At 51.4% G+C, this 21403-nt stretch overlaps 1 protein-coding gene across 2 annotated transcripts; it reads right to left on the bottom strand.

The window, feature by feature from the left end:
- Positions 1–6304: 6304 nt before the first annotated feature.
- RBPJL (recombination signal binding protein for immunoglobulin kappa J region like) lies at positions 6305–21380 on the bottom strand. Of its 2 annotated transcripts, XM_039479396.2 has the most exons (12): positions 19891–21380; positions 18595–18703; positions 17156–17281; positions 15989–16059; positions 15692–15807; positions 15251–15425; positions 13964–14101; positions 13418–13527; positions 12997–13149; positions 10782–10937; positions 10555–10658; positions 6305–10447 (listed from the first exon to the last, which is right to left on the bottom strand). In XM_039479396.2, the coding sequence occupies exons 1-12, from the start codon at positions 19910–19912 to the stop codon at positions 10174–10176; spliced, it is 1554 nt and encodes a 517-aa protein (XP_039335330.2). In that variant the 5' UTR covers positions 19913–21380; the 3' UTR covers positions 6305–10173. The 2 variants fall into 2 exon arrangements, with proteins under 2 accessions (XP_039335330.2, XP_074262683.1); XM_074406582.1 differs by lacking the exon at positions 19891–21380 and having other exon boundaries at positions 18595–18814.
- Between the last annotated feature and the right edge of the window lie 23 nt (positions 21381–21403).

The following is a 21403-nucleotide window of genomic DNA, read 5'->3' as shown; positions in this document are numbered from 1 at the left end:
GGAAATAGCACTGGCCATCTCTCCTGACCATCATAACAACCCTGTGAGGTGGGCAACATCCTTGTTACCAAGTGGCAACCAGCCCCTAGTGTGTCTGCAGAGTCGAACCTTAATTCCAGGTCCTTGGACATTGGCGGTCTTCCTCTGGCACCATGTCGCCCAGCACTTTGCTGGGGTTGGGGAAAGGATGCAAGGAGGAATTGGTAGTGGTCGGAGCAAACCCTCACATTCACACCGTGTGGCCAGGAACCCATTCTTGGGGCTTTATACCTGAGCCCATTTAATTGTCTGAGCTCCACAGTGTAGGTGCTATTAGTAGCTCCATTTGACAGATGGGGAAACTGCATCCAAGAGGTTAAATACCTTGCTCAACCTGGTGCAGTGGCTCATGCTTATAATCCCAGTACTTTGGGAGGCAGATCACTTGAGGTCAGGAGTTTGAGGCCAGCCTGAACAACATGGTGAAACCCCGTCTCTACTAAAAATGTAAACATTAGCTGGGCATGGTGGTGGGTGCTTGTAATCCCAACTACTCAGGAGGCTGAGGCAGGAGAATTGCTTGAACCCAGGAGGTGGAGGTTGCAGTGAGCTGAGATTACACCATTGCACTTCAGCCTCGGTGACAGAGCAAGACTCCATCAAAACAAAACAAAACCTTACTCCAAGCTATAGAGCTTACCAGCTGTAGAGGTGGGATTTGAACCCAGGCAGTCAGGCTCTAGATGACTGCCTTTCAAGGATTTTATATCACCTAAGGCCTCCTTTCTGGGGGTTGTTTCATACCCCACAAACCCCATCTGAAGCAGTCAGTCTGGTCTCAAATCCCGTCAGTTTAAATCTCTCCTGAGACTTTGTTCCACTGTTTCTTTGAGTCCCATGAGGTTGAGAGGTTCTCTGTTCTTGTAACTTCTCTTGTAGAAGGCCCTCACATCTGTTAGATCTGTACTGTAGTAGTCTGCTGATCTATGGTAGTCACTGGGCACTGTGGCTATATTATTATATATTTGAATTAATTACAGTTTTAAACATAAAAGTTCTCTTCTTAGTTCACTAGCCTCGTTTTAAGTGCTCACTGGCCACATGTGAGTAGTGGCTACTGTGTCAGGTGGCGCAGACACAGAACATTTCCAGTTGCAGAAATTCCTGTTAGGGCTGCTTTGGATGGTATGAGGCTGAGTCAGGACCTCTGGGTTTATGGTTCAGCTTTCACCAGCTGTTTATTTATTTATTTATTTTGAGACGGAGTTTCACTCTTGTTGCCTAGGCTGGAGTACAGTGACATAATCTCGGTTCACTGCAACTTCCGCCTCCCGGGTTCAAGTGAATCTCCTGCCTCAGCCTCCTGAGTAGCTGGGATTACAGGTATGCACCACCACACCTGGCTAATTTTGTATTTTTAGTTGAGATAAGGTTTTACCATGTTGGCCAGGCTGGTCTCGAACTTATGACCTCAGGCAATCCGCCTGTCTTGGCCTTACAAAGTGCTGGGATTACAGGCTTTGAGCCACCGCCCCGGGCCTTACCAGCTGTTATCTTGTGCTCCAACAGCCTGCAGGGAGGTAAGTCAGAGCTTAGTATACAGTAAGTACTCAATATATGGTGTTATTATCATCAGTGCCATCTTTTTGAGTGAAGTATTACCTTAAGAAGGCCCCCATATAATCTATTGATATTTAAAATTACCCCCAATCTTAGGGGCTTGTAACAACATAAATATTATCTCACACTGTTTTTGTGAGTCAGAATTCAGGAGTATTAGCTGGATGATTCTGGCTCCATATCGTGAAGTTACAGTCACAGCATTGGCCAGGGCCTGCTGTCGGCTGAAAGCTTGACTGGGCTGGAGGATCCACTTCCAGGATGGCTCAGTTACAGTTCTGACGGCTTGGTGTTGGCTATTGGCAGGAGGCCTCAGTTCCTCATTGCTGATTGACAGGCTTTGTGGTGCGACAGCTGACTTCTCTCAGAGCGAGTGATCCAGGAGACCCAAGTGGAAGCTATAGTGACTTTTATGACTTAGCTTGGAAGTCACCCACTAGCTCTTCCATAATATTGTCTGGGTCACACAGGTCAGCCCTATTCATTGTGAGAGGAGACTACTCAGGGTCAGGAGCACCTGGAGACAAGACTCATTGGAAACCATCTTAAAGGCTGGGTGGCATAGCCCCATGGGGGTCAACCTCTCTGTCTGGAGAGCCAACTCTGGTTGGTATCATATTATTTCTGAGGATTGGGCAGTGGATGCACAATGGATTTTGGATACTATTAGTCCACTTTTTGGCTTTTATTTTTATTTTTTGAGGTGGAGTCTCACTCTTTCGCTCACACTGGAGCACAGTGGCATGATCTCAGCTCACTGCTACCTCTGCCTCCTAGGTTCAAGTGATTCTCCTGCCTCAGCCTCCCAAGTAGCTGAGATTACAGGCACGAGCCTGTAATTAGCGTGTTCCCAGCTAATTTTTATATTTTTAGTAGAGACAGGGTTTTACCACGTTGTCCAGGCTGGTCTTGAACTTCTGACTTCATGCGATCCACCTGCCTCGGCCTCCCAAAGTGTTGGGATTACAGGCAAGAGCCACCAGGCCTGGCCAAAATGTAGTCACAGGTTTAACTAGATTTCAGGGGAAAAAAACCTGATGTTTTGGCCCAGTCTCGAAAGAGGGCCCTTTCGCCGGTGAGGCGAATGTGATAACCACTTAGTACAGAAACCAGGCAGGGGTCCACGTTTTGCTCATAATCTTGCCAATCTTCGGAGGCAGCAAAGCATGGGACAATACCTGCATGGGGTGTGGGAAGGTCTGCAAGGGAAACACAACTCCCCTTCCAGTGCTTTGCTATGTTGTTTTGGGAGAAGACAGAATTCTAAGATGGCCTGCAAGATTTCTGCCCCGTGATATATACGACATGTATAATTCTCTCTCCTTGAGGACCCGTAAATATGACAGGATGCCACAAGGTTTATGATTAGGTTACATTAGATAGCAAAGGTGAAAGTGCCCAACTGGTGGTAAGCAGTCAGCCGTAGTGGGGGTTTATCATTTTGCCCTCTAAATGCATGGTTATGTCACCGCTACCCTGCCTGCCTTTGTCCCTTGGGGTCTGGAACAGAGCCAGGCCTCTCTAGGGGGCCCTTTCGGTGAGTATGCTTAGAGCTGACCTGTGGCAAAACCTTATAGATATTTGTTGTTGTTGTTAGTTTGTGTTTTTTTGAGACAGTCTCGCTCTGTTGCCCAGGCTGGCGTGCAGTGCCACAATCTCGGCTCACTGCAACCTCCGCCTCTTGGGTTTGAGCGATTCTTGTGCCTCAGCCACTGAAGTAGCTGGGATTACAGGCGTACGCTATCATGCCTGGCAAATTTTTGTATTCGTATTTTTATTTTATTTTATTTTATTTTATTTTTTTTCCTTTGGTTTCTAAGCCACAACCCCTTGAGGACCAGTGCTTGGGACACAGGTATGTTCTCATGAGGCAGAGTCAGTTTTTTTTTTTTTTTTAAATAAGAAAAAGAATAAAGAAGAGGAAGAAAGAGAAAGAGGAAGAGGGAGAGAGGATGGGGGTATTGCTTTATTGCCCGGGCTAGAATGCAGTCTAAATATGGGTATGCCTATAATTGTCCTATAATGGAGACATTAAAGAAAATGAGGGAAGAGAATAACAAACAAGGAGCCAACCAACATTTCGTTTAAACTTCTAAGTTGATATGATGTGGTACTGATAAGAGTATATATTTTGTGTAAAGTGGAGAGTTCTATAAATGTTAATTACGTTTACTTGTTCCAGATCTGAGTTCAAGTCCTAGATATCGTTGTTAATTTTCTGTCGCATTGATCTGTCTAATATTTATGTTGAAGTCTCCCACTATTATTGTGTGGGAGTCTAAGTCTCTTTATAAGTCTTGTATGTCTGGGTATTCCTGTATTGGGTGCGTGTATATTTAGGACCTTTAACTCTTGTTGTTGCATTGATTCTTTTATCATTAAATAATGTCCTTCTTTGCTTCTGTTGATCTTTGTTGCTTTAAATACTATTTTATCAGAGGCAAAAATTGTAACTTCTGCTTTTTATTTATTTATTTTTGCTCTCTGGTTGGTTGGTAAGTCTCTCTCCATCCCTTGTTTTGAGTCTTTGTGTATCCTTGAATGTGAGATGGGGCTGGATGCAGCATACAGTTTTAGTTTTTTGTCCAAATTGCCTGTCTTTGAATCGAGGAATTTAGTCAATTTAAATTTAGAATTAATAATGATATATGCGAGTTTAATACTGTCATTTAATATTAGCTGGCTATTTTGCCCATTAGTTGGTGTAAATTCTTCATTATATTGATGCTCTTTTTGGTATTTTTTAGAAAGGCTGATACTGTTTGTTCCTTTCTATGTGTAGTGGTTCTTTCAGAAGCTCTTGTAAAGCAGGCGTGGTGGTGATGAATTCTCTTGCTTGTTCACAAAAAAACTTTATTTTTCCTTCACTTGTGAAGCTTAGTTTGGCTGGATGTGAAATTCTTGGTTGAAAGTTCTTTTCTTTAAGGATGTTGAATATTGGTCCCCACTCTCTTCTGGCTAATAGGGTTTCTGCTGAGAGATCTGCTGTGAGTCTGATAGGCTTCCCTTTGTGGGTAACCTGACCTTTCTCTCTGGCTGCCCTTAGTATTTTCTCCTTCATTTCAACCCTGGTGAATCTGACGATTATGTGCCTTGGAGTTGCTCTTCTTGAGGAATATCTTTGTGGTCTCTGTATTACCTGAAGTTGAATATTATCCTGCCTTACTAAGTTGGGAAAATTTTCCTGAATAATATCCTGAAGCATATTTTCCAGCTTGGATTCATTCTCTTCGTCACATTCAGGTACACCTATCAAGCATAGATTAGGTCTTTTCACATAGTCCCATATTTCTTGGAGACTTTGCTCATTCCTTTTTATCCTTTTTTCTCTAATCTTGTCTTCTTGTTTTATTTCATTGAGTTGGTCTTCGACCTCTGATATCCTTTCTTCTGCTTGATCAATTCGGCTGTTAAAACTTGTGCATACTTCACGTAGTTCTTGTATTGTTTTTCAGTTCCATCAATTCACTTATTTTCCTCTCTAAATTTTGTATTCTTGTTGACATTTCGTCAAACCTTTTTTCAAAGTTCTTAGTTTCTTTGGATTGGGTTAGAACAAGTTCTTTTAATTCACAGAAGTTTCTTATTATCCACGTTTTGAAGCCTGCTTCTGTAATTGGAACACACTCGTTCTCCATCAAGCCTTGTTTCGTTGCTGATGAGGAACTGGGATCCCCTGCTGAGGAAGAGGCGTTCTTATCTTGGGTATTCTCAGCCTTTTCTGACTGTTTTCTTCCCTTCGTTGTAGATTTATCCATCTGTGGTCTTTATAATTACCGTCTTTGTAATTGGGTTTCTGAGTGGACGTCCAACTTATTGATTCTCAGCGCCGAAATCTGAGCAACCCACTGCGCCGACCAAATCAGCGGCGTTAAGATTGATGGTGCTTTTCTGACTCTGCACCGAGAACCGACGCTCTGAGGCGCCGGCAAAACCGCCTCGCTGGTCACAAGAGTCGCGATGGCGACCCGTGGGGCTCCTCCGCTGGGAATCTCCTGGTGCGTGAGCAACAAGAATTCATGTGAAGGTGTGGCGTCCTCTCGTTCTTTGCGTTTTCAGTGGGAGCTACAATCCCGAGCTGCTAGTGATCAGCCATCTTGGATCTCTCTGTTTTCCATATTTTTATTTTTTTTGAGACAGAGTCTTGCTGTGTCACCCAGGCTGGAGTGCAGTGGCATGACCTCAGCTCACTGCAACCTCTGCCTCCTGGGTTGAAGCGATTCTCCTATCTCAGTCTCCGAGTAGCTGGGATTACAGGCACATGTCAGCCACCACGCCCAGCTAATTTTTGTATTTTTAGTAGAGATGGGATTTTACCATGTTGGCAAGGCTCATCTTGAACTCCTGACCTTAGGTGATCCACCTGCCTCAGCCTCCCAAAGTGCTGGGATTACAGGCGTGAGCCACCGGGACCAGCCTATTTTTGTATTTTTACTAGAGACGGGGTTTCACCATGTTGGCCAGGCTGGTCTGGAACTCTTGACCTCAAGTGATCTGCCTGCCTCAGCCTCCCAAAGTGGTTTACAGGCGTGAGCCACCACATCTGACCAAAACTGTATAGATGTATTATGGGTTTCACTTCCCTTAAAACCACTTCCTCTTTCCCTTGCCATCTTCACAGGTCTGTGCCCTCAGCTGTCTGTGTAGTTATAACTTAATAGAAGTTAAGAAGAGAGAGAGAGAGAGAGAGAGAGAGAGAGCGCGCCCAAGGTCAATACTTAAAATGGGCAACTAGCTTGTTAATAACAGTGGAACACCAGGCAGCATGAGAGCTGGTAAACTGGGAGGTCTTGGCCTTGTCCTCACTACATGCCCCATCCTCACCCTCTGTAACACACACGTCACCCACACACAGCAGCGTAGGAGAATGACAATTAAGAGAAACTCAGAGCCCCAGATTTAGTGGTAGGAGTGCAGGATTTGAATTAACTGTAGGCTTTGCCTTCTGCTGTGGCCTTAGCCTCTTGTCTTAGAGCCTCAGTTTCCCCATCTATAAAATTAGGAAGAAATACTGAGTATGGCAATGACTCAATCCTGGCTGCTCACTAGATTCATATGGGAGGGTTTCAAACAATACAGATGTCTGAGCTCCACACCTAGAGATTTTAATAAAATTGTTCTGTGATGTGGCAAGTATATCTAATTTTTATAGCTTGGTAAATGATTCTAATACAAAGAGGACAAAATTAATCCATAAACAGGTTTTAGTGTTTGGAAATTCCCTGGAAGTATGTAGAGTCGTGTGCATAAACCCCCAAAGGGTCTTCCTCTGTCACCCATGCTGGAGTGCAGTGGCACAATCACAGCTCACTGCAGCTTCTACTACCTGGGCTCCAGCGATCCTCCCACCTCAGGATCCCCCTGCCACCACCCCACAGCTGGGACTACAGGCATGCACCACCACACCGGGTAATTTTAAAATTTTTTTGTGGAGACAGGGGACTCTTGTTATGTTGCCCAGGGTGGTCTCGAACTCCTGAGCTTAAGCTATCCTTACACCTTGGCCTGCCAAAGTGCTGGGATTGAGGCCTGGTTTTTAAATATAAATAAAATGAGATTTTAATCCTTGGGTGGAGAACAGTGCCACCTGCTGGTTTCACTTTGCATTAGCAATATCTAAATATCCACCAATGCAATGTAATGCAATTCGCTGTTTATTGAGCACCAGCTCAACATGCAAGGCATCTGGATGCACCCTTTAGGACATGCAGAGATAAGAGCTCCTTTCCCCATGAAGCGGACAGCCTAGAGGGGACAATGGGCATGTCGCAAAACCTTTGAGCCACAGTGGGCAGCCCACATGGTCCCACTGAGGTTCTGTGGGAATATAAGAAAAATGCCTTGGGCCAGGACTGGCTTCATGGGCTTGCAATCTGTGCTGGAAGGGCCCTGCACTTGGTACTTGGTTTCGTCATCTTCTGTGGCTGTCTTGAAATTCTTTTTTTTTTTTTTTTTTTTTTTTGAGACAGAGTCTTGCTCTGTCGCCAGGCTGGAGTGCAATGGCGCCATCTCAGCTCACTGCAACCTTTGCCTCCCAGGTTCAAGTGATTCTGCTGCCTCAGCCTCCTGAGTAGCTGGGATTACAGGTGCACACCACCACGCCCGGCTAATTTTTGTGTTTTAGTAAAGACAGGATTTCACCACGTTGGCCGGGATGGTCTTGAACTCTTGACCTCATTATCCACCCACAGGTATGAGCCACCTCACCCGCGTTTTTTTTTTTTTTTTTAGATCCTGTGTTCAGTCAAATTGAAATTCTTAATAATTTTTGAACAAAGGGCCATTTCACACTGGGCCCCACAAATTATATAGCTGGTTCTACCTGGAGTAGTTTGGGAAATTTTGGAAGAGAAGACGTAGACCTGGCAGGGCAGAACTGGAGGGAGAGGAAAACAGGACGCTTATTGTAATGCGGAAGGGGAGGTGGAGTCCTCAGGCCTGGGTGACCAGGTGGTGCGGGGGAAGGAGCTAGAGCTGGTGCTGCAAGGCAGGTGGAGAGGGAAAGGGGTTTGGTGTTAGATGGCTTCAGGCTCAGTGCAAGGAAGCCTCTAAGGACAGCTTCAGCAGCTGGAACTCAGAAGGTAGGCCAGGGCTGGAGCTTTGGTCACAGACTTCCAGATGCATATCTTGGTGACACTACAGGATTCCCTGGGAGGGGTGAGGACTAAGAGCTCTGTGGCTGGTCCTGGGCTTTTGGTCCAACTTAGATTATTGGCTTCTGAGACTCCTGCTTTGGCGAGTGGTGGAGGAAAGCTTTAGGGGCAGGGCTGGATGATGAGCGCCTAAGCCCCAGTTCCCCACGTGGTGTACTATGACACTCTTCCCAGCCTCCTTCCACGTGGCTGTCTGCTTCAACACTGTCACGTACCGCACTCATTGCAGGGACATTTCCCATTCAACTAATTCCCTGCATTCCTGAGCCAAGATTCATATTCAGGGGTCACAGGCTTCTTCCTCACCCTTCACAGTGGATTGCAGCCTGATGATGATGGCAGATGATGGAACTTAGTCAAGACTTTGGGACGTCTAAAGAGTATATCCCATTTCCTCTCCTTTGGGTATTGTTAGTTTCTTCTTTCTCATGGGACTTTGCATACTCTGGGGGAGGAGGTTACAGGAAACGAGCTCTTCCTTAGGAGGTCAAGCTCTTCTCCAGAGGGTTAGAAACTGGAACCCACTTTTCAGACCAGTTTTCCCATCAGGCACCACCAGAGGCTGGTACAGGTGGCTGGCACCCGTGATACCTATCTGTGTCCTTGATTCCAATAGTCCAAGCCAGTGTTCTGCCTTTTTTTTTTCTTCTTCTTCCCTATAAAGCACAGACTAGGTAGACGGTGGGTAGGCTGATGAGGAATAGATTGTGATTCTGTCCATCAGCCCCATGCTGAGAGGCCCCTCTCTCAGCTACATTAACGCTTAGTCAATCCCAGGAGTTCTGTCCAGGGCTATCCTGGGAAAACTTGGTTTTGAAAGGGTCCTGTGGTCGCCTCTGGGCCTGCGCTGCACCCTTGCTTGGGATGGAGAGATAGTAGGGTAACATCCCCAGGGCAGGGGCAAGAACTCAGGATGCCAGCTGCCTCTGAACCCTGTTCCTCCTCCAGAAAAGGTCAAAAAGGTGACCTTTTTGACCATCAGACCTGTGGTTCTTTGTTTTCTGTGCAGGTCCCCTTTTGGGTGTGTGGGTGTGAGGATGGCGGGAGGTGCACTTGGGGAGATGGCTCATACAGACTGAACTCTGCCTTGGATAGAGGTTGATTTTAACCCCTGATCCTCAGGACTGCCTCTGCTGGGTCTGTGAAAGAAGTGACTCGGGGGACAGTTAAGGCGGCAAAACCTCCTCACTGTCCCAGGCACCTGCCCAGCCACCAAAGCTGCAGGCCAGGGAGCAAACACGAGCAAGAATGCTATTCCTGGCCACAGTCAGAGAGAGTCTAGAGAGTAGCAGGTCTTCGCGCTCCAGGGCAAGGCACAGTGCTCTAGGTGGGAACTGGTGCCCCAGGTGAGACCCAGTGCTCAGAGAGACCCGGTGCTCCAGGGGGATCTAATATCCCAGGCAGAACCTGATGCTCCAGAGTCCTGGCGTCCCAAGAGCTTGCACCCCATGCCTGAGTGTGTGAAGCTGTGTGTTTTCTCTTCAAGAGTGGACACGGATGCCTGGAGGGTAAGTGTTCCAGACTTGGCTTCTCCGGGCATGTGAAATTGTGTGTGAGAGGCAGGCGGAGCTGGAGAGGGAAAAGGACAGAGGGACAGGACCACACAAATAGATCTATAGATGGAAGTTACTGTGGGGCAGGGGAGAGAGGTTTAGAGACAGAGCGAGAAGAGATGAAGACAGGGAGTGCCACATACGATAGACACCAAGACCGCGCCACTCAGGTTGTGTCTTCCTGGATGTGTAAGGACGAGGGAGTGACCCGGGTAAGAGCCACCAGGCCCGGTTTCTAGGGTGAGCCTTCAGCTGCCCGTCTGCAGCAAAGGGGCAAGGAAGCAGGGCCTAGGACCCAGAAGTACGTCCCTGTGCCTGGCGTGGGCGCAGCCCTCCGCGGTGGGCAGCCGGGGCACCCGGGCGCGCGCCTAAGTTTGAATGAAGAGGTGGAAGTTGGTGCGCGTGAACTCCTGATGGATGCTCTCCAGGAGCGCGTCCGCGCCGGTGGCGGGCTCGGGGGTGCCGGGGGGACCCGGCCGCACGCTGTATTCCGGGGTGTAGGTGAAGGAGAAGGCACTACGGTAGAAGATCCCGTCGACGCGCACCAGGCTCACGGGCACTGTGATGGGAGCGCGCAGCCAGCGCCAATCGCTACCGAAGGCCGCCACGTCCGGCACCACGCACACCAGGGACCGCGGGCTCCTAGGGGTGGGGCACCAGGGTGAGGGCTGCGGCGACTCGGCTGATGCGCGCGCCGCCCCTCGCCAGCGCTCCCCGGGGTCCAAGGTTGCCGCCTCCCCACTCCGTACCTGTACATGGTTTCTGCTTCCACGTCCCCAAACCACACCTTGAGCCCCGCGTGGAAGTTCTCTCCGTGGAGCTCCAGCATGGCCACATCGCCTCCGCCGCTCAGCTGGGGGAAGGTGCGACCAGGTGAGGTGAAAGAACCGAGCAGGGCGGGAACCTGCTGCCCTCCTCCCACTGGCACCCCGTGCAGGAAGGTACCCTCCGCCCAACGCCCCTAGCGCAGCTTCACCTCGAGGGTGCTGATGAGGGGCACCGGCGTGACCGGCTCCCGCGTACACGCCAGGCTGGTGCTGAAGGAGAATTCCACCGCCTCGGTGCCGATGATGGTCCAGCAAGAGCTGTCGTTAAGCAGAGCCCTGTTCGCCTCCTTGGGGCAGGGAGAGGCCTGGGAGGAGACCCGAGGGCACTAGGCCGAAGCTTCTCACGATGGCCACTAGCGTGAGGAGCCAGCATGGCGCGTGGGCTTCTGCATTAGACCAACTGGATACCTATCCCAGGCTCTGGCGTTTACCCGTCTCTTCAGCTTGGACAGTGCCCTTAAGTTCTTTCAGAGTTAAGTAAGCTCGTTGGGCTTGCTGATTTCGTTCTCCTTCCTCCCTCCCTCCCTCCTTCCTTCCCTTCCTTCCTTTTTTCCTTTCTTTTTTTCTCTCTCTCTCCCTCAGCCTTCCTCCCTACCTCCCTCCTTTTCTGCCTCTTTCTTCTTTCCTTCCTTCTTTCCTTCTCTCTCTCCCAGCCCTCCTCCCTCCCTCCCTCCCTCCTTCCTTCCTTCCTTTCTTCCTTCTCTCTTTTTTCTCTTTTCCTCCCGTCATTCCTCTCTCCTTCCCTCCCTCCCTTCCCTCTTTCCTTCCTTCCTCCTTTTTCCCCCTCCCTCTCTCCTTCCCTCCTTTCCTCCTTCCTTCCTCTCTCTCTCTCTTTCTTTCTTTCTGTCACCCAGGCTGAAGTACAGTGGCACAATCTCAGCTTGCTGCACTCTCCGCCTTCTGGGTTCAAGTGATTCTCCTGCCTCCGCCTTCTGAGTAGCTGGGATTACAGGTGTGTCCCATGACACCCAGCTAATTTTTGTATTTTTAGTAGAGATGGAGTCTTGTCATGTTGACCAGGTTGGTCTCAAACTGCTGACCTCAAGTGATCCTCCCGCCTCAGCCTCCTAAAGTATTGGGATTACAGGCATGAGCCATTAAGCCCAGCTTGGGCTAGCTGATTTCTAGGGATCTTTTTTTCTTGGGATTCTAGAATTCAGTATGGATTTTTTTTTTTTTTTTTAACATTGTGCATCTACATTTTTTTTTTTTTTTTTTTTTTTTGAGACGTAGTTTCGCTCTTGTTACCCAGGCTGGAGTGCAATGGCGCGATCTCGGCTCACCGCAACCTCCGCCTCCTGGGTTCAGGCAATTCTCCTGCCTCAGCCTCCTGAGTAGCTGGGATTACAGGCATGCGCCACCATGCCCAGCTAATTTTTTGTATTTTTAGTAGAGACGGGGTTTCACCATGTTGACCAGGATAGTTTCGATCTCTTGACCTCATGATCCACCCACCTCGGCCTCCCAAAGTGCTGGGATTACAGGCTTGAGCCACCGCGCCTGGCCGTGCATCTACAATTTTAATATTCTTTGGGAAGGAATATTGTTCCTTTGGGAAGGAATATTCTTTGGGAAGGAGTAATACTAGCTATTTTCCACATATTATTCTATCTCCTAACATTCTATGATAATATTCTTTTGGGAGTAACACTGCTTAATGATAAATATTATTTTCCACATTCTAGAATTTCCTACATTCTGTGTCTTTATGCTTTGAATAGTCTTTGCTCAATAATTCTCTGCTATTACCTATTATGATTTTTATTTACATTCTACAATTTTATATCTCTATCTATCTATCTATCTATCTATCTATCTATCTATCTATCTATATTTTTTGAGATGGAATCTCACTCTTATTGCTGAGCATGTAGTGCAGTGGAGTGATCTTGGCTCACTGCAACCTCCACCTCCCGGGTTCAAGCCATTCTCCTGCCTCAGCCTCCTGAGTAGCTGAGATTACAGGCACCTGCAACCACGCCCAGCTAATTTTGGTATTTTTAGTAGAGACAGTGTTTCACCATGTTGGCCAGTCTAATCTTGAACTCCTGACCTCAGGTGATCCGCCTACCTCAGCCTTCCAAAGTGCTGAGATTACAGGCATGAGCCAACTGTGCCTGGCTAGAGTCCCAATATTATATGACTCTAAAATTCTTTAGGAAGGAATATTGCTTCATACTATGACTTACTACTATTTTTCTACATCCTTTGATTCTGTCCTGGGAGTCTATGATTTCAATGTTCCATGGGAGGCAGTATTGCTCAGGAAGTAGCAATCATGACCATGATGATGACCTTACATTCTGTGGTTCTCTGTATTCTCACTTTCCAGGACACTTGGTGCTGGTATTCTCTGCTTCTTACCTGAAATTGCACCACCTTCTCTGTGGCAAGGCATAAGTAGGTACCTCCCCCTCCTGGGGGACTGCCTGGAAACTGGAATGCACACTTGTGCAGCTGGGAGATGGGCTCATCCACATCTAGGAGTGCACACTGCTTGGCTACTTTACGGATGATCTGCAGTGGAAGGGTGGTAGGAAGAGTGATGGCAAGGTGCCCGGGCGTCCAGAGGCTGCCCTCCCAGCCAGCTCTCTGCTACTCCAATAGCCACACGGGCACTAGTGGATTCTCCCTGCCCTTTGACTTCTGTCCGGTCCCACGAAAGACTGAGTGAGAATAGGTGTCTTCATGCTTTGGGGCCTCACTCTCCAGCCCAGCCCACGTGTGCCACATTCTCTGCATGGATCTCAGGGGACCCGTCCAGGCATGCCCTCCCTTCCTGTACCATGGGGGGTAATGTGATCCCGGTGACTGTGCAGACAAGCTGCACCAGGGAGCCGTAGCGAACGTAGCCCTCTCGCCGTGGGAAGTCTCCTTGGGAAGAGTGCCCATCAGCTGGGGGTCAAACAAAGGAAGCGGCAAGGTTTTCAGGGGCCCCGAAGCTTCTGCTTTAAACTCTGTCTTCTTGCCTCTAGCTCTTCCTCACATCACACATGGGCCTTGTGGGAAGGGGTGGTACTTAGGGGAGCAGCTAAGACTGAAGGGTCTAATTCTGGAGGGGTCATTCGAGGCCATCCTCACAAGTGTCCACCCTGGGTGGGACAGAGGTGGGGGCAGGCAGCTTAGTTGTTATGAGGGGAAAGGGCATGGATAATGGAGTCAGAATAGCTCTCATCAGTCAGCAGCTCATGGGGACTGTGGACAAATCTTTTTGTGTTTCTGAGCCTTAATCACATGGGGCAGAGTTGACCTTCCTTAAGAAGTCACGGTGAAGGTTAAATAAGCTAGTGTATGGGAAGTGCCCCGCCCCGGGGGTTGCAGATGTCATTACCCAGGTGGAGCGTGAAGGCAGCCCACTGTCGTGCACTGGCCACAAAGGCCCCGTCCTGCACAGAGAGGTAGCGTGTAGAGACCGTCTGGGATCGCAGGCGGTTGAAGAGGGAGACCTTTGAGCCGGAGGATATGCACACTGTGAGGGTGAGGGTCAGGGTTAGGGTTAGGGTCAGGGTTAGGGTGAGGGTTAGGGTTAGGGTGAGGGTTAGGTTGAGGGTTAGGGTAAGGGTTAGGGTCAGGGTTAGGGTCAGGGTTAGGGGTGCAGCCAGTGCATTGCCCTGGCCTGACTTGGTCCCTTGGACTTTCCAGATAATTTCCAATCCTCTGTCTCCTGTGCCAGCCTGGCTAATATGCCCATGGCCTAGACACACTGGGCATTCACAGTTCACAGTTCACGCCTGGAGGGGTCCCCTGAGATCCATGCAGAGAATGTGACACACATGGGCTGGGCTGGAGAGTGAGGCCCCAAAGCATGAAGACTGTAATACCGGAGACAGTCCCGCTTCAGAACATTTGTCTGCTCCCTTTGCTGCCTGGATATCTTTCAGTTCAAGAAACAAAATTAAAACACCTTTTTTTTTTTTGAGACAGCACCTCACCCGCTTGCCCAGGCTGCACTGCAGTGGTGCTATCACAGCTCACTGTAGCCTCGACCTCCTGGGCTCAAGCGATCCTCTGATCCCAGCTCCCCATGTAGCTGGGACTGCAGGCACAGGTCATCATGCCCAGCTCTTTCCTTCCTTCCTTCCTTCCTTCCTTCCTTCCTTCCTTCCTTCCTTCCTTCCCTCTCTCCCTCCCTCCCTCCGTCCCTCCCTCTTTCCTTCTTTCTTATAAAAAATGAGGTTTCGCCATGTTGCCCAGGCTGGTCTTGAACTCCTAGGCTCAAGTGATCCCCTAAGCTCGGCCTCCTAAAGTGTTGGGGTTACAAGTATGAGCCACCATGCCCCACCTATGTCACTTTTAGTCTGTCCCTGGTTCAATCCCTGCCTGCCTAGCTCAGCTCCTGCCTAATTCAACTTTTGTCTGCTTTGGGACCCCCAACTCCCACCCTGGAGTTTGGTGTCCGTCCCTTTCCTCTCTGCTTTTCATCCTCCCGCTCTTCTCATCCCCAGGCCTGGGCTGCACACATCCAGACCCCTTCCTCCCTCAGCTCCGACTCCACCTTTTCCACTCTGACCCCACCCCTATAGCCCAGCCTACCCCCACCTCCGCGCCCCAATTTAGCCTCTCTGGGCTTGGTTGCACCTCCCCGCCCAGGCCCGCGGTCAGGCCCCGCCCTGCTCACGGTCGGTGTTTTTCAGCGACTGCTTCTTCTGCGAGGGCTTGGAGATGACCTTGATGAGGCGGCTGTGGAAGGTGCCCAGCTCCAAGCCCCCGCGCAGCACCAGCCGCAGCACCAGCCGAAAGTGCTTCCTCTTGTCTGCATCTGAGACGTACAGGGTCTTGGCGCAGCCGAATTCCTAAGGGGCTCGCGGGGACAGGGCCGTCTTATCCCAGCCCTCCGCCGTCGGATGAACCAACCTCTCCCAGATATCGGACGTCCGCCCCGTCGGTGGTGACCAGACCCTCCACCACCCACACTCTCAGGCTTGGCCTTAACGCGGGATCCCGGCCTCCTGGTCTCCCCACCGATCTCTTGGCTTTGGGAGGGGAGTAAAGGAGCCCTCCTTTCCCAGGAGAGGCAGGGATGGGAGCAGGATTCGGACCCCTTCCCGTGCGCTCTCACTCTGGAGTCCGGCTGCTGCTCGAAATTCAGCTTCTGCGTCTCCGCGGCGCTGCCGGACGCGCTGTCCAGTCCCATGTAACCACAGACCGTCGGCCCCGACTCCCCCGCCTGGTGAGCTGGAAAGGGACGCGAACTGGCTCTGGAAGGACTCGGGAAGGACGCAGGTGCCAGGCAAGCTTAGCGCCTGCCACCAGAGGGCGCGGGGAGACTGTGCCTGCGAACCACCCCTCTCCCGGGCCCAACCTCCGGGTCCTCCCTACCGAGCAGGCGGCCGGCAGCCCTTGAGTCCGCCCTCACCTTGGCCCTGCCCCGACTTCACCCTCCAGCCGGGCCCCGAGAGGTAGACACAGGGCGGGGGGCAGAAGAACCTGCGGAGATAAGTGAGCGTTGGATTCGTGCATCCATGTTCCCTTGGCTCTCCTGTAAGCAGGGCAGGTAGTAGCATAAATCTTCGTTTCCTCCTGCTCTACCCCACGCTTTTTCATGACTGTAAACCCCATTCATATCCAAACCTTATTGGTTCCCACCGCCAGCCCCCTGCCCCGCCCCGGAGTTTTGCTCTTGTTGCCTAGGCTGGAGTGCAATAGCGCCTTCTCGGCTCACTGCAACCTCCGCCTCCCGGGTTCAAGCAATTTTCCTGCCTCCTTTCGAGTAGCTGGGATTACAGGCACCCACCACTACGCCCGGCTAATTTTGTATTTGTGGTAGAGAGAGAGTTTTACCATGCTGACCAGGCTGGTCTGGAACTCCTGACCTCAGGTGATCTGCTGCCTCTGCTTCCCAAAGTGCTGGCATTACAGGCGTGATTCACTGCACCCCGCCCTTCTGTTTTTTCTAATTGCAGCACGCTTTCCCCAGATTTTCTCCAGTCTGGCTCCATTTTAACATTCACGTTTCAGTTCTGATGTTACCTCCCAAAAGATCTCTCGACCTCCTTGGCCTTTCTAGCGAATGTAACCTCTGCCTTCAGTTTCTGTCAAATGGCCTTGTTCAGTTTTCCTTGTAGTGCACATCATAATCTGCAAGTATCTTGTTTACTGATTTGTGGGGAGTTTACTGTCTGTCTCTTCCACACTTGCGTGAGAGTGTGGACTACAGAGCAGGGGCTGTCTCTGTCTTGTTCAGCTGCATGCCCAGTGCCCAGCAGTGCCCAGCAGTGCCCATAGAGCCCGGTGCATACATGAAAAACATTCAGTAAGTAGTTGTTGAATGAACGAATAAGTGAATAAATGGGAGAATGAGTGAATGAATGGAGACAGGAGATTCACAGGGAATCTCCTGGTGTGGGCCTATAGACCAAAGCAGGGGCTAATGGTGGCTGAGGGACAAGGCCCCTGGTTGACCAATAGCTGAGATCTTAGTCCTGAGGCCTCCTCTGGGTCCAAAGGAGGCCCAGTGGGTGGATGCAGGGGTGCATAGGGCCGACAGCTGCAGAGACCTGGGAGGGGCTACCGAGGCACCTACCGCTTCTCGTTTCCGTAGGATTTCTGGGCCACCTTGGCGTGCAGGATCCGCACAGTCTGTTCGCACTGTTGCTGCAGGCACCTGCGCACGCCTCCCCGAAGAATGGTGGCGTGCTCTGGGGATGACCTGCGGGGGTGGGGGGTGGGGGGGCAGGCAGGTTGACGGGCTGGAGGAGGGACAGCCAAGGGTCAGGGTGGCACAGGGTCCAGTCACTCGGGTTGAGCAAAATGAAGCGGGCAGGGGGTTAGAGTGAGTGGGGAAGGGTGGGGCTGCTCTACACTGTGCCCCCATGGGGTCGGGGATAGGAAGCGTTAGGTAAGGAGGAGACTGGGCTGCCAATTGTAGGCTAAATATTTAGGCTGCAAGGTACTCAATGAGGTCTGCACAGAGCCCATGGGACCACCCAGGCTCCACTCTGCAGGTCTGGCGTCTTGCCCATTGGAGCCCAGGGCCATAGGGACACGTGGCTATGACACAAAGGCCACACTTATACTGGCCTTGGGATGGAGAAGAGTATTTTAGGACTGATGGCATTGGTAGAGATGAAGCTTCCCCACCCTAGGGAAGCAGGGTGTGGGGGTGAGGGGTGGGGGGAAGGGGGAGCCTTTGCTGGACTCCTGGCCTGGGAGTGCTCTCTAGCCTCCCGCCTGCAAACAGGAAAGGGCCCAAAACCTTGTCCCCAGGATGGGGGGTGGCGTGGGGGAATCTGAGCCTTTCTGGGGCTAAAGCCATATTCCTCCCTTTCTCCCATGAGAAGGGGCCTGTCGCTGTGTGGACTTTCCTTCCCTTGATTACAGGAGTCAAGGCAGAGAACATGGGTCCTGCGGAGTGAGCCAGGTTAGAGCCTAGAGGCCTGGTGGCTTCCCAACCTGGGGGTCTGGATCGGCGTGGGTGGGTGTGCCATAGCGATTGCAGGGAGCGAGGAGAGGAGTGGCGGTGGGGAGAGATGTGGGGGGTTAGCAGGTTGAGGCCTAAGGAGAGCCGTGGACACTGAGGCTGTCCTTCTGAGCCCTTTATCCTCTTGGCAGGACCCAGTCTCTCCTCAGTCCTGGAGGGGACAGTGTAGGACCGCACCCTCCAAAGCCAGGCCAGGCAGTCAGCAACCACAGCCAGGACCGCTCCACCCCTTGGGGCTCTCCTCAAGGAAGTGCCTCCTAAGCTTCCAACGCATTCCGGCTGCCGAGTGTGGCTGCCCCAGTCGCGGAATTCCAGCCTGGCCCGCAGCTGGCCCCGTCTGCAGCTCCAAGGGTGGTAGGAGCAGGGGGTGCTGGGCTTGCCCCCCCTCAGGAGGAAGGGGGGAATCCCTCCCTGCCAGTGGGAGGGGTTGCAGCCTGTGCTTCCCCTCCCCACCCGCCAGCCCTGGGTTAAATGCGGCCGCCTCCTCTGCGTGCTCCAGCTGCCTGGCAGTCCCCACCTAGGGCACGCTGCCACGCCGTTACCTGGTCCAAGTCCCCGGGAGGCTCCGCCTGTCGGCTTCGCTCTGCAGCTGCATCTCTGATCTGTCCCGAAGGCTCAGGTGAGTCAAAGGGTTGGGAGGCACTTCGGGGTCTGCAGGGGAGTAGGTGTCAAGCCAGATCAGGCGACGGTATTTTAGCAGAGGCATGGCCTGTGGTGCCCTGTCTGACTCGCAGTACCCTTCCCCACTTCTGCAGGGTCCTTTTGAAATCAAGCCCCCACCAGCAAGGCCATCAAAATAGGGTCATCCCTTTTCTACTCTCATCCATCCCTCCAGGAATCCCCTGAAATGTTCCTAAGGGACATTTGAGAAATGATTTACAGGTCTCTCATCCCTTCCTGGTCCTCTCCCTCAACCCCACCTCAGGGCATCTCTGAATCTTTCTTTTTAACACAAGGATGAACTCTGCAGAGGAATCCTGGGTTCTAGTGTCAACCCCACCATAACATTGCTGTGTGCCCTTCAGCAAGACACCACCCTCTCTGGACCTAGTTTCTTTCTTTGTAGAACGAGGGATTTGGAAAGGTGATGAACTTTGGGCAGTCGCTATTTCGACTTTCTAGGATTCCTGGGGTGGAGGCAGGGTGCCAGATGAGATGTTGGCTCAGACCAGGAACAGCATGAGGGGAACCTTAATCAAGATTTGGGGACCCAGAGGTGTCTCTGAGTGGGAAAGGATGGCCTTTCATGCCTTAACCCTCATGCTGCCCAGGGATGCTGGCCTTGCTGTGGCCCAAGTTAGAGAAGGGTTCCCCACCCTCCCACCTCCACCAACGCTGCCACATCCAGCTTAGTCACCCTCCCACGACCGGCCCTGCCAAAGGGATTTCTGTTCTTCTACCAGGCCTGGGAGGGGAAAGGGGAGAAGAATCCGGACAAGAAGACCGCCTGGAGTGAGAAGCAGGCACAGGCCTCGCTCAGAATAGGCGCATTCACAGAATTGGGGGTGGGGTGGCGGGGGGTGGGGGTGGGGGCGGGGCTGCGGTTGGGTTAGGGGCGGCTGGCCCTCTCTGCCAAGAAACAGCAACAGAAAAATAGCTAACACGGCTTCAGCATGGGGCGCCAGGGCGGGGTGGGAACTGGAAGGAAAAGAGGTTTAGTGACTTCTAGGCGCCGGGGGCCTCGAAAGGGAGAAGGGGAACCAGGAACCCTGGGTTCGAATCCTGTTTTTGCAGCTCGGTGGGCTGCCTTCTTGGGCCTTAGTTTTCCTATCTGTACAGTGGGGGGTCCTTCGTAGTTCTCACGGGACATCTCCGGGGCCGCGGGAGGGTGAGCTCACCTGCTGCCCCTGCAGGGTCCATGGCGGCTCCACCGGGCCCCAGCCGCTCACCCGCCGCCCTCTGGGCGAGTCCAGTGCTGCTGTCGCTGGAACCCTGCACACTCCTGCTCCCTGGTTCTTGTGCGGGATATATCCTGTCCAGGTCTTATCTCCAAGGCCCCGGGCCCCGGCCCGCTGTTTGCTCGGGGTGGGCGCACCTGCTGGGCAGATGTGGGCTTCCCACGCCCCCTGCCATCTCGGGCGCCCGCTGGCGGTCGCTCCTGAGAGCAGGCGGGAAGCAGGCGCCAAGCCGCGCGTTCTCTTGCGCGGTGGGTTTTGTTCCACGAGCTGCCGCGCCACCGCGCTCAGCCCTCCCCGCCGTCTGCGGATGGCCAATGCGTATCTCTCTCTCTCTCTCTCTCTCTGTCTCTCTCTCTCTCTCTCTCTCTGTGTGTGTGTGTGTGTGTGTGTGTGTGTGTGTGTGTGTGCATGTGTGGAGGGGTATAGGGGAGTTGGCGAGCTGCGAAGTCAGCCACACAGAAGCTTCTTGTGTGCGTAGGGGAGTGGGCCGAGGTGGGGAAGGGCTTCTGTCTGCAGAGATTCGCCTGGCAGGAGAGGCACCCAACGCCCAGGCTGGTTCACAGAAACCAGCAGGTGTGGGATTCTCCTGCCGCAGCCACTTTCTGGCCGAATGACTGTAGGCAACAGCGATTAACTTTTCTGAGCCTCAGTTTCTTCATCTATGTGATGGGGACAATCACAGCCTTAGTCTTACAATTGCAGAGAGGATTGAATGCCACAAAGCGAGAAGAGCATTTAACACTGTGCCTGACATTTAAGAAAGGCCTTTTTGGGAGGTTGTGAGCCGAGATTGCGCCATTGCACTACAGCCTGGGTAACAGCGAAACTCCGTCTCAAAAAAAAAAAAAAAAAAAAAAAAAAAAGGCCTTTTTTTTTTTTCTGTTTAAATTTTGTATATTTGTGTCTATGTATCTATTCTTATTTACTATTCTGCAGTTTCACAAAGAATCTCTTGTGGGCCAAGTGTGGTGGCTTACGCTGAGGTGGGAGGATCACCTCAGGTCGGGAGTTTGAGACCAGCCTGGCCAACATGGCAAAACCCGTCTCTACTAAAAATACAAAAATTAGCTGGGCATGATGGCAGGAGCCTGTAGTCCCAGCTACTTTGGAGGCTGAGGCAGGAGAATCTCTTGAACCTGGGAGGCAGAGGTTGCAGTGAGCAGAGACCGCGCCCACTGCATTCCAGACTGGGCAATAGAGCAAGACTCCATTAAAACAAAAACCAAACAAACAAACCAACCTTGTGTTTCCCAGTAATCCCACTGTGATAAAAAATTTTAAATTCTGAATCATTTCAAAAACACACAAAAATAGAGAAATTAGTAATAAAATAAACCCACAACTCTCTTCCCCCTCCAAGTCCCTGTCACTCAGAATAAGAGCTCTGTAAATACTGTTGCTTTTCTATTTTCCTTCCTCCATCCAGGCTCTGACACCTCCATTCTCTGTTCCC

The sequence above is a fragment of the Saimiri boliviensis genome, chromosome 9, assembly GCF_048565385.1.
Source record: "Saimiri boliviensis isolate mSaiBol1 chromosome 9, mSaiBol1.pri, whole genome shotgun sequence".
In the NCBI taxonomy this organism is placed as follows: Eukaryota; Metazoa; Chordata; class Mammalia; order Primates; family Cebidae; genus Saimiri; species Saimiri boliviensis.
Note: the sequence above shows the minus strand (reverse complement) of the source record. Positions and strands in the feature narration are given on the sequence as shown.